Genomic DNA, 14845 nt, shown 5'->3' on the forward strand with positions numbered 1-14845 from the left:
CTCCCTGTCACGTCCTGTTCCGGCTAACGCCCTGGATGGTCATCTTCTGGGAACCGTGACCCATCAGACTACTCCCGTCTCCATGCTCCTGTCCGGCACCCATCTTGAGACCATCCAATTCCACGTCCTGAGGTCCCCAGAACTCCCTTTGATCCTCGGATACCCCTGGCTGCGTCGACACAATCCCCACATTGACTGGTCCACCGGTTCGATCGTGGCATGGAGTCCGTCTTGCCAACAGACCTGTCTACAGTGGCGAGATTCGTCTGAGGGGGTCACCCGCTCATGCATCACTTCAGACCTCTCAGGGGTTCCCGCTGAGTACCGCGACTACGGGGAGGTGTTCAACAAGGCCAGGGCCACCTCCCTTCCGCCTCACCGCTCCTTCGACTGTGCCATTGACCTTCTTCCTGGAGCGGCCCCTCCCAAGGGTCGACTCTACTCCCTCTCCGCACCAGAGAGGGAGGCCATGGACACATACATCAGAGACTCCCTGGCCAGTGGCCTTATCCGGCCGTCCTCATCTCCTGCTGGGGCTGGGTTCTTCTTTGTGGGGAAGAAGGACGGATCCCTGCGGCCCTGTATTGATTATAGGGGGTTGAACAAATGACTGTTAAGAATCGTTACCCCCTCCCTCTCATGGCATCTGCATTCGAGCTACTACAGGGGGCGACCATTTTCACGAAGCTCGATCTACGTAACGCCTACCACTTGGTGCGCATCCGTGAGGGGGATGAATGGAAAACGGCCTTCAACACCCCTACTGGACACTACGAGTATCTGGTGATGCCTTTTGGACTCACCAATGCTCCTGCAGTCTTCCAGGCCCTGATTAATGACGTTCTGAGAGACCATCTAAACAAATTCGTGTTTGTCTATCTGGACGACATCCTGATTTTCTCCCGGTCCAGACAGGAACACGTCCATCATGTTCAGACTGTGTTACAGCTCCTCCTCAAGAACTCCCTGTATGTAAAGGCGGAGAAGTGTGACTTCCACGCATCCTCAGTCTCCTTCCTGGGATACATCATCGGTCACAACAGTTTGAGGATGGATCCCGCCAAGGTCTCCGCCGTTACATCATAGCCAGTACCTGATTCCCGTAAGCAGCTGCAACGGTTCCTTGGGTTCGCCAATTTCTACAGGAGATTCATCCGGGGTTACAGCACGATGGCGGCACCTCTCACAGCCCTTACCTCCTCCAAGGTCCGGTTCCGCTGGTCCTCTGAAGCTGACAAAGCCTTCGAACACCTCAAGGGGCGCTTCAGCTCTGCTCCCATTCTCCTCATCCCCGATCCAGATGGGCAGTTCGTGGTGGAGGTCGACGCCTCGGATGTGGGAGTGGGAGCAATCCTCTCGCAACGCTCTGGTGAGGATGGGAAGTTGCACCCATGCGCTTTCTTCTCACGGCGACTGACCCCAGCGGAGCGCAACTACGACATCGGCAACCGTGAACTCCTGGCGGTGAAGTTGGCGCTGGAGGAGTGGCGACACTGGTTGGAGGGTGCCAGGGTTCCATTTCTCGTTTGGACCAATCATAAGAACCTGGAATACATTCGCACGGCCAAGAGACTCAATTCTCGCCAGGCCCGTTGGGCCCTGTTCTTCGCCCGCTTCACCTTCACCCTCTCATACCGCCCGGGCTCCGTAACGTCAAGCCTGACGCCCTTTCCGCCAGTTCCTGAAGGAGGAGGAGGAGTCCTCTCTCCCTGACAGCATCCTTCCTGCCTCCCAACTCCTGGGATCCCTCACATGGGACATTGAGGAACGTATCCTGTCGGCCTTGGAACAACAGCCGGGTCCCAGTTCCTGCCCCCAGAACCGGTTGTTCGTCCCAGAGGGGTTCAGGTCGGAGGTGCTTCAGTGGGCCCATTCATCTCGCCTCACCTGTCATCCTGGTATCAACCGAACGAGAGAGGTCCTGCAACGACGGTTCTGGTGGCCCACATTGATCCCCGACACCAGAGACTTTGTGAACTCTTGTCCGGTCTGTACACAATGTAAGACCTCTCGCCAGTCTCCTGCTGGTCATCTGCACCCGCTTCCCGTTCCTCATCGCCCATGGTCCCACATCGCCCTGGACTTCGTCACCGGTCTGCCACTGTCAGGAGGTAACACCACGATCCTGACAGTGGTAGATCGGTTTCAGCAAGATGGCGCACCTGGTGCCCTTACCCAAGCTCCCCTCTGCCAAGGAGACAGCGGGATTGCTCCTCCAGCATGTCATCCGACTGCACGGCATCCCTTCCGATGTGGTCTCCGATCGAGGGCCCCAGTTCGCCTCAGCATTCTGGAAGGAGTTCTGCCGTCTTTTGGGGGCATCCGCCAGCCTGTCCTCCGGGTATCACCCCCAATCCAACGGACAGACTGAGCGGATGAACCAGGAGATGGAGACGGCGCTGCGCTGCATGGCCTCGTCTCACCCCGCCTCCTGGTCATCGCAGCTCTTGTGGGTGGAATTTGCCCACAACACCCTTCAGAGCTCTGCCACGGGGCTCTCCCCCTTCCAGTGTGCGTATGGGTACCAGCCTCCTCTGTTTCCTGCCCAAGAGAGGGAGACGGCCTACCCCTCGGTGGAGGACTTTATTCGTCGTTGCCGCCAGACCTGGAACCGAGCCCGGACCACGTTGTTGCGGGCCGCGGGTCGCTACTCCTTGGCGGCTAATCAACGCCGATCCCAGGCTCCCCCCTACCAGGTGGGTCAACGGGTTTGGTTGGCCACCAAGGACCTTCCGCTGAGGGTGGACTCCCGCAAGCTGGCTCCTAAGTTCATCGGTCCGTTCCCCATTGAAAAGGTCATCAACCCAGTGGCTGTCCGTCTGACGCTACCCCGTGCCATGAGAATTCATCCCACGTTCCACGTCTCCAGGATCAAACCGGTCCGGGAGAGTCCTCTGCAGCCTGCCGCTCAGCCGCCTCCTCCACCTAGGATCATTGACGGGGCACCGGCTTACACGGTCCGTCGCCTCCTTTGGTCCAGGCGCCGCGGCAGGGGTCTCCAGTACCTCGTCGACTGGGAGGGGTACGGTCCGGAGGAACGGTCCTGGGTTCCGGCTCGACAGGTCCTGGACCGCCGCCTCATCGAGGACTTCCATAGGCGTCATCCGGATGAGCCGTCCCGTGCTGCTGCTGGTCGTGGGTCGTCCGTTCCTGCCCGTTCTCCGTTTCCTTCCCCTGGCCCTTGTGGTTTGGGGACCTGTTCCAGGGGTTCCGTGCCGCCGCCAGGGAGGGATCCTCCTGCTGACGACGACGACGGTGACGGTGACGACGACGGTGACGGTGGCGACGACGATGACGACGACGTCGATGACGTCGATGACGGGGCTTCGGCCATGTCCGAGGAGTTTTGACCCTCCTTCCGGGCCCCCGCCGCCCGCCCGGCTTCTGTGACTTTGGGTTTGGGACGTCGTGGGCCGTCCCTTGGGGGGGGGGGTTCTGTCATGATTCCTGCATTCTCCTCCTCTCCTTCACTGCCAGTACTTTTCCACTCACCTCACTCTGCTCTGCTCTACCTGCTAGCCACGCCCACTGCTGCAGCCTGCTCTCCCCTCAGCTGCAGCTCATCTCCAATCAGTGCAGTATTTAAGACTCTCCAGTTCACTCACTCTTTGCCAGATTGTTCCTCTGCCATGCATGACTTTCCAGCGTTCCTTTGCCAGATTTCCTGTTGCCGACTCAGCCTGTTCCCGACCAACCCTCCGTGCCTGCCACCCGGTGTACCTACCTGCCTTCTGTCCCTGACCACGTGCTTCGCTTCGGCGTTCCGCATCTCTGACGGCTTCACTGGCAAAGACCTCCCCGCTCGACCACGACGATCCTTCAGCCTGCTCCTCGACGGTACCGTTGCATCCTCGGACTGTTTCCTCGGCTACGGATCTCCTGCCTGTCCCCGACCACGACCCAGCGTTTTCCCCGACGACGTTTCCACACGTGTTGTCGGTTCTTCGAGCTACGGGGTTTCCTACTCTCCAGCCACAGTGAGTTCCAGCTTCGTGTCTTCACCTCGTTGGATTACCAGAGACATTAATTGGGTAATTCACCCGAAGAACGGACTGAACATTTGTGAGCTGATCTTTATTTGTGCTGGCGAAAATAAAGCTTATTACCAACTGACTTTGAGTGTTGGCGTACTGCTTCTGGGTTCATACACACCCCGTTTCAGTTTTCTTATGGCGTTGAAGTGAGGCTAGCAAAAGGGAATGAGTTGTTCAAGGAAAGTGGGGCACTTCTCACTGTAACAAGGGAGATGGAAATGGGCATCTTAGACAACATAGCTCAGGCTGTTTTTTCCCACAAGGCTTACCCAAAGAATCTGGAAATTGAACCAGTGCCTGCTGCAGTAACTGAGAAGCACCCCTCTCTTAGGGAACCAGGAGCAGCAATAGGCTATCATGGGTGGGTCATGAGTATTAAATATAAGCTTGGCAACTATCGACAAAAACTACGATTGGCAGGCTGTAGTGAAGTCAGCATAAACCAGAAAAGAGTAGCAGACGGAAACAGGCGTATAAAGATAGCGGACAATCCAGTAAGGCAGACTGATGAATCTCTCGAAAGACAAAAAAAACAATGCACTGCAAGAAGAAACTAAAAAAAGACTTCTCAACAAGGCCCTCATTGACTCCAAAAAGGAAGTGATGTTTACTTTGCGGAGGAAGGAAATAGTGGAGAACCATTTGTTGCTGATGTCATGGAGAGGTGGCCTGGGCTGTTTTTTGGAAAAACAGGGAGGTATTTTTTTGTTTAATGTTTTTGTGCACAAAACTATCTTTAGACTGCAAAGATCTGAGTCAACTGTACATCACAGTGTCTCTTTACCATAGTATTATCAATGAGTACTTTCATCCCTGTTAGATCTGTGCAGAGTTCTTCAGAATAACTCAAGTGGAACTGAAGAAGACCTTCCTGTCATCATTGGATGCACACATGTTGCAGCTTATTAAGCTGTACAGATCATACAGTGGAACACTTGGAAAGGACACCAGGACCCTTCTAGATGCTTTTGACAAACAGTTAATAAATAGATGATAAATGTGATATAGCAGGGGTCCTCAGTTAGATTTGATCTGGCAAGCAAAGACTATGTGGAACAGACCAGGGTCATGCATTTTGACAGCTACTATTTAATTTAGTCCGGACATGCAGATTTTAACCGATGGCACGGAGACCATGAAATGTATCTAATGTGCAATTTAGCTCTAAGATTTATAATTACTCATTTTAGTTAGTATTTCTAATTTTTAATTTTACTTAACATTTTACTAGAAAAGTACATTTTTTGGCATGAAATGTGACTAAACAACTTTTGAAGCCAATTAATGCACTATAGAAACCAGCTTTTCGGTGTTTTGCAGTAGAAAACGCAAGGCTGAACAGGCTGACTATTTTCCAAAAGCCTCATTTTTCCCTATCCACAGTGATATATACTGTATATACGGGCACCAAAAACATGGGTAAGAATCTTGCAGATTTGTATACTGTTCAGGGGGGATTTTGTCTAATTTTTCATGGCAGATTTGCACCAGGTCCTTCACATGTCATGTCAAGGAAATTGTGTTAAGTCGTTTTTTGTCTTGTGTCCATGTTGTCTTGTGATTTCCTGTTTTATTTTGAAATCCTAACTCTCCTCTTGTTTCAGGTCACCTTACTTCCTCCCTTTGTGTGTTTTCCCGCCGTTGTGATTGTCCCTGATTGTCTCCACCTGTTTCCCTTTACCTTGTGTATATATAGTCTGCGTCTCCCTTTGTCCTGTGCCAGTTCGTCTTGTCTCGTCAGCCAGTGAACCAGCACCATATTCATGCCAAGCCTTGTTGTTTCTCAAGCTTTTGTATTGTTCAGGTTTGAAACCTATTTTTATTTTGATACTTTGCTGGACTCAAGTTTTCCGTTACCTCGTAAGAGTGAATTTTTGTTGATACTTTGTTTCTTATCTCTGAGTATTTTTGTTGTTACTTTTCCTCTTCGGAGTGATTTTGTGTTTTGCATTTGTTTTTGTAAGAGACTTTTTGCTGCCTTATTTAATAAAGTATTTTTTGACTTTTGATATCTGGTGTCGTGCATTTGGGTTCATTCCAGTTCAGTCTTGTCATCACAGTTTTGTCACTTAATGAATTAAAGGGTGCCTGTACAGTGAAGCAAATGTCTCCCCGTATTTTGCTCTGTTTCGTCTCTAATTTATTAACACAGAGCCAGAACATTTAAAAAAAAAACCTAGAATACTAATGTGTAGGGGTGAACACTCTGGAATGTAAATATTATTTTCAGTTTTGAATTTACTGACCAAAGGTATATTTTGAGTTTCAAATTGTATTGTTACAGAATAGGAGGGAAAAAAATTAAAACATTTATTTAAGTCCCTGTATGCTTGTTTTCTCTAGGATACAGACCCCGAGGACACATATGTCAAGGGAGTTCAACTTGGAACAACTGGAGTTGTTGAATATCATGTTGGAGCGATCAGCTCAAGTCCAAACATAAGGAGCTTTGCCCTTGTTATTGAGGAACAGATTGTCCTGGATGAGGTGTGTGACTTCCCACATGCGTTTGCCCTTCTGTTTGGGCTAATCTACCTGGACAATCCGAGGGACTTGAGGTACACATTTGAAGTTATTCAAAAGGTGTTCATGAACCTTGGTACCCAGTGCTCTGCTTGGGTTCAGGCCTGAAACAACAATTTGCTGAAGTAGCTTGCCATGAAATTTCTCATAGAAAAAACCTATGATTCCTGCAGGATTTTCATTTGTGACTCAGATGTCATACCTTGACCCACTGCTGGTGGTATGAGTTGACCAAATTAGTCAAACTTACTCTAAAGACTTATGTACACTTTGCAGTTGTCATCTTAATTTGAATCAGCTTGAGTAAATTTGCAATGACAATACAATGATAACCTAAATACTGTTGTTTTAGGTTATGTTCATTCATTATTATTTTATTATTTGACAAATGTCTCAATGTTGATAGTGTACAGTTGCATTAAAATAATACTGCTACCAGCTTTTGTGTTTGTTTCCTTAGGAAAGGATAACCTGTGGTAAATGGTTGTTTTGAAAGCTTTGTTTCGATAGTACAGTTTCCAAGTGCTTTCATGTGCATTACACTAAAAAAGGTGAAATAGTAATATTAGATGCAGCAATGGTCAGACAGGCTACACAGTTTTGGCTAATCTCTGTTGTTGGCTAGTTCATCTAGGATCAAGATTCAGTTGTATACAATATATATATTGTATTACTCTACAATATGGTACATAGTTACTAAAGAAAGACTGAGGAATGAATCAGGAGGAATCAGGAATTTAGTAGAGAGAACCAACTGGGAGTGAATCATTAGGTAATGAAGATTTTAATAATTGTCTAATTTTTTCCTGCTTCCCACTTTCTTCATTAGTGTTTCCTGACTAACTCTAATCCAAACACTGAGCAACGCAGAACAGTAACTACCCATTCATTACTCACTACTTCAATAATAGTTACTCTTACTTTTTTCAATCTATACGAACACACAGTTTCCAGTTTATCAGATGTAATGATTTAAGCATTCTTAACTTAAGTACAAGAGTACATATGAGTGGTAATGTTAAGTTTGACAAACTTAAGATAGCACTTTGAGTGTTCTAAAAAAAATAATAATTTAAGTATTCTTAATACCCAATACCCAAGTAATTGTCAACTGGTATCATTAATTTCTGAGGCAGCGGCGCTCATCATTGTGCTCTGAGTAACTACTATACTACTATATAACTTACTATATTGGAAAGTCAAAAAGAGCCGCAAGATTCCATTTATTAGACTACCATTCAAGCTAGCGAGGCAAGCTTCTTCTGCCTTTTGTGCCACTGAGCAGCTCTCATAGGAATGAACGAGGCCCTGCCCTGATGGCTGTATCCAGACTTCAATACACCCATCCACTATAATACATCCATGGTTAGTACCTGATCCGTTCCGCCTGCCCAATCCATTCCTTGCATGCGCAAGCATTACGCCATCTTGGACAGCTACCTACAGCAGCCTCACTTGGACAAACAGGTGTTTTATCGTGTTTTATATCCTGCCAGATCCAATTTACGCACGTTTGCATGGTCAAACTAGCTACTTCCGCAGAGACAGAGGAAGAACTATGGACATCAGATCCCTGGCTTGTTCAAACGCTGTGCTACCATTTTGTATATACTGCATGAATTATTATTGTTATGCCTCTTTGGTGTAAATAAAGTTTTGAAAGCTTTTTGGAGACACAGAGACAGAGGAAGAAAAAGACTAAAATATATACCATGTTCTATTCATGTGTTTATAAATATAGCACAATTTATAACTGATTTGAAGTTATTTCAGTTATTTCAAATACATAATACAGAGTAAGCTACATGCCTAATGCAGGCAATTCATTGTGTTCTCTAAAATGTCTAAATGGAATAGAAATTTATCAAAATCAGCCCAACAGTTAGAATATGCACACTTCTGGTTTAAAACCTAAAATTTGAAAATATCAGAAATGGTTTCAGGATTGTCAATAACCTCCAAAAAGCACCCATAAAATGTCAAAATTGGCCAAGCAGTTGCTGATGTACTGTCAATATATATAATTAATGTAATAATAATAATAATAATAATAATAATAATAATAATAATAACAACATATGTCATTGAAAAACATATGTCATTGAACTGGATGGTTTACATCAAGATAGGGATAGAAAATGTTTTGCGGGGGTTTTGACACTCACAAAAAAAATTATTTATTGGTTTACAGACATCTCTTTTCTGATGTTAGGCTAATGGAAAGTCTTTCTGGGCCAGTGTCATCATGTGACTGACTCAAACAGTGTAATTCCATTTTTGGCCACTATGTAAATTTTGCATCAACGCCTGGCGCACTTTCTGGGGGCTTGCAATGAGCAGCTTTCATAGGAATGAACAAGACCCTGCCCCCATGGCTGTATCCAGACTTCATTATAATTCCCCCCATTCGCATCCAACCCCCCCATCCCTGCAGGAGTCTGTTTCAGACATTTTCCAGCACAGGCAAACTCTGCGGTAAACGCATTGTAACTGCCTGGAATCTGGGACATTTGTGGACATTTTCGGGCGTTTACGGGTCCAATAATCTGGCTTTTCATGCAGTGTTTCTGTTGCCTCAAAATAGCAATCCTCCAACAGTGCACCTGTCTACACCCCACTTTAAGATTGACACGCCGCAGATGGCCACAAGTACATTTGTTGGATAAAGGACATAGGCGCCAGGTGTGAAAATGACAACTGAACCCTTGTGCTGTGCTATGCAGTGTCTTGCATCACAAGGCTTGCGCTGCCTTGCACTGAGCATAAGATGGAACCCTCAGTCCTTATCCAGATCTCTTTAATGTTACCATGGAGATAAAGAGGAAGCAAACCTGGCTGATGTTGCTGACATCAGGCTAACTCCTCTTTATGTAGCTGTACATTATTTAGCTACTTAGCTAGCGTTTTACTTACATTAGCTAACTTATAATATTACTGTATACAATGTAATGTGTCTGTGCAGATTGTGGCGGTCCCCCTGCCACATATTTTCACCATCTTCAAAATCTGTTTTTCTTTCAGCATAGATGAGCCTTGAACAGAGTATAAAGCTGTCAGAATGTAACATGAAAGGGGAAAGCTGTCGGTGCTGCCATGTACCATGCCTGCTCAAATGTTAATGAAGCTCTGAATAAAAAGAGATGGGACAATCAGGCCACAGTGATCTCTGAGCACAATCATAACCACTGCAATAGACTGCAATTGTAATGACAATGCTGTCTTATACATTTACTTTAAAACCCTCAGGCTGGTACAGATGACGAATAAGACAGCTGGATGTGTGTGTTTGATCCCTAAAACTGGGCATACACTGTACAATTTTAGACATGTTGTTATTTCCAACTCAAACTTGTTGAATAAATCACCTGCGCTGCACAGCCAAAGCTCATGATTAATGTACATACAGAGCTCACACTGTATGTGTAAAAAATGCCCATCGGCCCCTGCAGACTGTCCTGGCTCTTGGCCGTTGTCATTGAAGATTAGTTAGAAATCTCAGGCAGGTATTAGCAACAATGCTAACAAAGCAGAAGCATGCTGCCTTGATAACCTGTGCAATCCTGTGTGCCGAAACCTCCAAGAAAAAGAGGCACTGGCACATATGGACTCGCAGATGGCTTGGAGGACATGAATAGTATGGCTTGTCCTTTTTTTGCAGAGAGAACTAGAGGAAAGCTATGCTAACGTCCCTTTTTGTACAGTTGCTTTAAGCTATAAATTGCACTTCCTACATTATGTCTGCTTGTTGCTGACATTACTCTTAATAAGGGGACATCCAGCATTGTGTTGCCATGGCATTGTCAGTTGCTCTGTTTGCCACTTCACGCAGGCACAGAGGGAAAAAAAGGCACTGACAGTGGGGAATCGACTTGGGGCTCTGCTTCAACATTGTGAGAACCTGAGTCGGCCAATCAAATTTTCTGACATGTCAGAAATTCATCCGACCATTCGTCTGGGAGCAGATGTATAGTCCTTGCTCCCCCTGTACACTGCACAGCAAACAGCGCCTGCTGAAGCTGAAAATTCAGCCTAACTCAACGATGAGTCATGCAGCTCAAAGATCAGGTCAAAAACGAGCTAAAATCGTACAGTGTGTGCTTCGTTTGATTGTGTGATATTTTATATAGAAACATCCATGTGACATGTACATTTGGGTTTCATCAGTACTCAAGTCCAATAGGATGTTTTCAGGCAGTAGTTGACCAAGACCATTTTATGCCAGCTTTTCTGAAATTTCTGTCAGTCTTTTAGTCCATTTCATGCCAAAATAATTCTACAAAACAGAGAAACTGATTTTAGACCACATTACATAAAATATTATTGGAATCAGAAGAGGCTTGTTGACAGCAAACGTAGCAATGATAACTGCTGGCATCATTTATTCCAATTGTTGCAGAAGTCTGCAAATCAAACTGCATCATATAAGCAGTGGTTGGCAATATTGGATGTGCAATGTTTTCTAGAAAGCCAAAATCCGCTGCATACTTAAAGACACAGACTATAGTTGGATACTAAAACCCACACACTCACCCATTCCTTTGGTGTGGTTGAAGTCTCCTCGTACTATCTTACAGGAGCGTGCGTCTCCATTACAAACCCCACAGCGGTCCTCTTTGGCTGAGGAGCCGATGATGCCATCACAGCCAATTTTCTGCAACAACAAAAGAGTGAAAAACAGTAAAACAAAACAAAAGTCTAAGGAGTTCCTACAGTGAAATCAATGTGTGTTTGTTTGTGTGTGTGTCTTTTGTATAAATCCTTATTTCCAATGAATTAAGAAATTATGTGCGGGGTAAAATCTGGGCCTGTCCTGGTGTCATATGCAGTTCAGCCACCAATCAGAGGGTGGTGCTATAACTTCAGGAGTAAGATCCACCAACCTCTATTTTCCCTACCAATAAATTGACATATTGGTGGTGTGATTGAGTCCTCAACAAGTCATTTTTCTGATAACACCAAGCTATAAATGAGCCATAAATGTATCTGCGAAGAGCGGCTGTAGAAACTTTCAGCCTCATGTTACAATTCCTGCAGCCATGAATTTTCTCAGTGCACTTGCAGTAATCCAAACTGTGAGGGCAAAGAAGGCACATGCCCACAGCCCTGACAGTCCTGGACTTACACTTATAAAGAAAAGCTCAACAATCTGTGTCAAAAGGAAATGAAAGAATGTAAACACGGTTATTGTTACTTCCACGCATCTTTAAGAGGCTGTACCTGGTTGAGTTTTAAAGATACAGTGATGATGCTGGTATCATATGACACTAGACAACTTGAGGAATCCAGTGGTTCCAACCATGTCAGCTTTTCAGTAAGGTGGGGAATAATGCTCCAAATTTAGGCTAAATTTTGGTATTGGAAAAATGGCATGATCATTTCATAGGGGTCCCTTAACCTTTGACCTCAAAATATCAGAATGAAAATGGGTTCTGTGGGTACCCATGAGCTGCCTAGTCCCCTTTACACACACCACCACTTTATGCTAGTCCCATGCAGTTTTTGTCATTTGATTCCTAATCAAGACAATAAGGTGAGAATTGCTTCACCTTTTTAACATGGACTTCAAAACTGTTTTGTAATGCAAAATAATGGAGTTTAAAACATGAGATCAAAAACAGTAATTTATCACAATTAACTTTAAAAATTCTGTGATTACATTATTGTACAATACAACCATGAAGTGCAGCAGTGGTGGTATCAGTCGGTCAAAATTCTGTGTTGAGCTAAAACTTCATACCTACATTGTAGGAATCTGCGACAGTACAATACATGAAGTTTTAGACTGAGGCAAAATAATATGTCAGATTAGTCAGTAGAAGTTAGACAGAACACTCTTTTGAGCACTTCCTCAGAGCCATTAAAATAACTTCTAATCTGCGGATTTCAGTCAGAAGTTGCCAGGAGTGGATATTGTAGAAAAAAAAAAATAATATGTTGACAGCAAATGTGTTGCAGTTTTGGGTGCAACACCCAAAAATGACTGTCAGGCATACAGAGGCAAACAGCTGGGGTCAGATGCTTTGTTTGGGAGAGCTGTATATCAAGGAGCAGAGCAGTGGCCCTAGCAGAGAATCCTGTAGGAGTCTGTAAAAGGATCCAGTACGAACAACAGAGGAAAGGTGTGATCACACAGAAAAGAAAAATAATTAATATCACAGATAGGGAGCAGTAACTGCTGACAGGTTTTAGTAGACAACACAGCTCAGTAGCTTGCCTGCATCGTCCCAAGTTTGCTGAATCAGAGAGCCATACAGGGCCCCTCTCCAGCTCAGTCAGACTTCCAGGTTCCTCCTCCAGCCAGAACGTCTATTTTCATAGCTTCACTGAATATATTTCTTTCCCCTTTTCCTGTCTGCGTCCTTTCTTTCTTCTCTCTCTCTCTCTCTCTCCTTGCCAGTGTTTTCACAGCATGCCTGAGTCTGCATGCCAGGCTTAGAAAAACATCCATGCCTCCTCCTCCCTCTGTAACATCAGTATCTGACTACTTCTTTTTGTCTGCAACTCAGATTCTCCAACTGCTGAAGTGCTTCTCCCTTTCAGGTGAAAGTCAGAACATGTGCTCAGCTTGGAATGTTTTGGCAGAGCCCAGCAGATTGGGTTGGTTTGAGTGCTGAGCTTGGCAGGTGTTCGCTGGGTTTGCAAAACTGCAAACATAAAGGAAGCAGAACAGAAGATGACAAATGTCTTTCAATTTAGCAAGAGACTCTATTGTCATCTGTCTACATTCTGTGTAGTGCATAGAGGGATGAAATTGTTTTTTCCCAGGTCCCAGTGTAAAACGGAAAAATAAAAGAATGAACATAAGATACCATCAGTAACATACAAAAACAGGTATTCAATGAAGTAGTGATGGCCAAATGAAGCCTTGTGAACCGTTTTCTTTCTTTTCTGAGCCAACTGGATGGCGATATTGTTAAAAAAAAAGAAAAGAAAAAAGGTCAAGCAAAGGCAATTTTATATGCTTTCAACTCTTTGTTGAACAGAGAGTGCCACCTAGTAGACTCAGAAAAGAAAGAAAATGGTTCATGAGGCTTCATTTGACCATCAGTACAATGAAGTATTTGTCACATAGAATTATACAAGGTACAACCCCAGTGAAATGTGATCCCATTAGCTCATTTTACTTGTGCACTGTAGTTTAGTCCTTCTTTTGCCTCTAATTCCATTGTTAGCTGCTGCGTCATAATTGTCAGTGTTTATGGGTGGTTCTGGTAATCCACGGTCACCACTTGTGGAGTTCAGTTACACCATCCGGGTATGTCACGTGATGCCCACGGGCCCAGAAAGACTTGTCCCCATAGAGTTACATCAAAAAAGAAAGTAAATCAGTGGATAATTTTTTGTGTGCGAAATGACTAATTTCATTTTCTAGATTTAAGCCATCCAGTTTGATAACATTTGGAAAGTCTAAAAGAGTGGCAGGATTATGTTTTTTAGTCCGCCATTCAAGCCAGCGAAGCACTAAACCGGAAGGCAGCTGCTCCACTGGTGGAAGTCACCCGCACACGCAGCCATGCTTGGCCGCCATAAGTATCTCGTGCACACGCCTCATGGGCTGTAAATTCAGATATTCTGTACCCAGAAAAAGAGATTTTTCAGCTTCATGGCTATGTCCACTGGGAAAAACATCCATAAGAATATCTACATGGAGAATTCTGCAGATATATTTTACACATACACAGAATAACATCAACAAATGCATGCAGAGCAGAATCAGACACTTGCAAATAACAAACATTCAAAAGAGAGCACTCAAATTTTCATCACCTTAAATCCAGCCCCTGAGACAGCCTCCATTTAAAAGTCTTCAAAACCCAACAGTTGAGCCAAAAAGAGGCTCCAATATCTGATGGTGGTTAGGTTAACTGCCCTCTCTCAGGCCATGTGTAGTGTCTCAGGCTTAGAAAAAAAAAGTGTTCCTATGATAACATTGTGAGAACGATCCTTGTGTACACAAATCCAGAAAAACAACCCAAAAAAAACGCTGTAGTATGCATGCCAGGCCAGTAGTTAGCGGTGTAACTTTGTTATGACACACCATAGAAGAACACCCTCGTGCATAACATGCAGTTATGATGTAAATGCTCTCACAGGGTCCACAAGTTTCAAAAGTTTGCCTTTTCAGGCCTCCAAAATGCCTTTGTCGTGTGAACAAAAGGCCAAACCACAACTAAAGTTAACACTTCATGCAAGAACCGCTGCAGTGTAAACGGCCCCTCAGACACACTGACCAGTCTCACAACAACACTGCTCTCCAAATACCAGTGAAAGTCAAGTCAATTATAGTC

At 45.1% G+C, this 14845-nt stretch overlaps 1 protein-coding gene across 2 annotated transcripts in view; it reads right to left on the reverse strand.

Annotated features, from left to right (window-relative positions):
- Positions 1-14845, reverse strand: part of adamts17 (ADAM metallopeptidase with thrombospondin type 1 motif, 17) — a 143782-nt gene that overhangs the window by 31508 nt on the left and 97429 nt on the right. For both annotated transcript variants that reach the window (XM_042485175.1, XM_042485184.1), the window contains exon 15: positions 11088-11208. In XM_042485175.1, the coding sequence (XP_042341109.1) occupies positions 11088-11208 (121 nt within the window). The remainder of the gene's footprint in view (positions 1-11087; positions 11209-14845) is intronic.

The sequence above is a fragment of the Plectropomus leopardus genome, chromosome 1 (genome assembly GCF_008729295.1).
Source record: "Plectropomus leopardus isolate mb chromosome 1, YSFRI_Pleo_2.0, whole genome shotgun sequence".
Taxonomy (NCBI): domain Eukaryota; kingdom Metazoa; phylum Chordata; class Actinopteri; order Perciformes; family Serranidae; genus Plectropomus; species Plectropomus leopardus.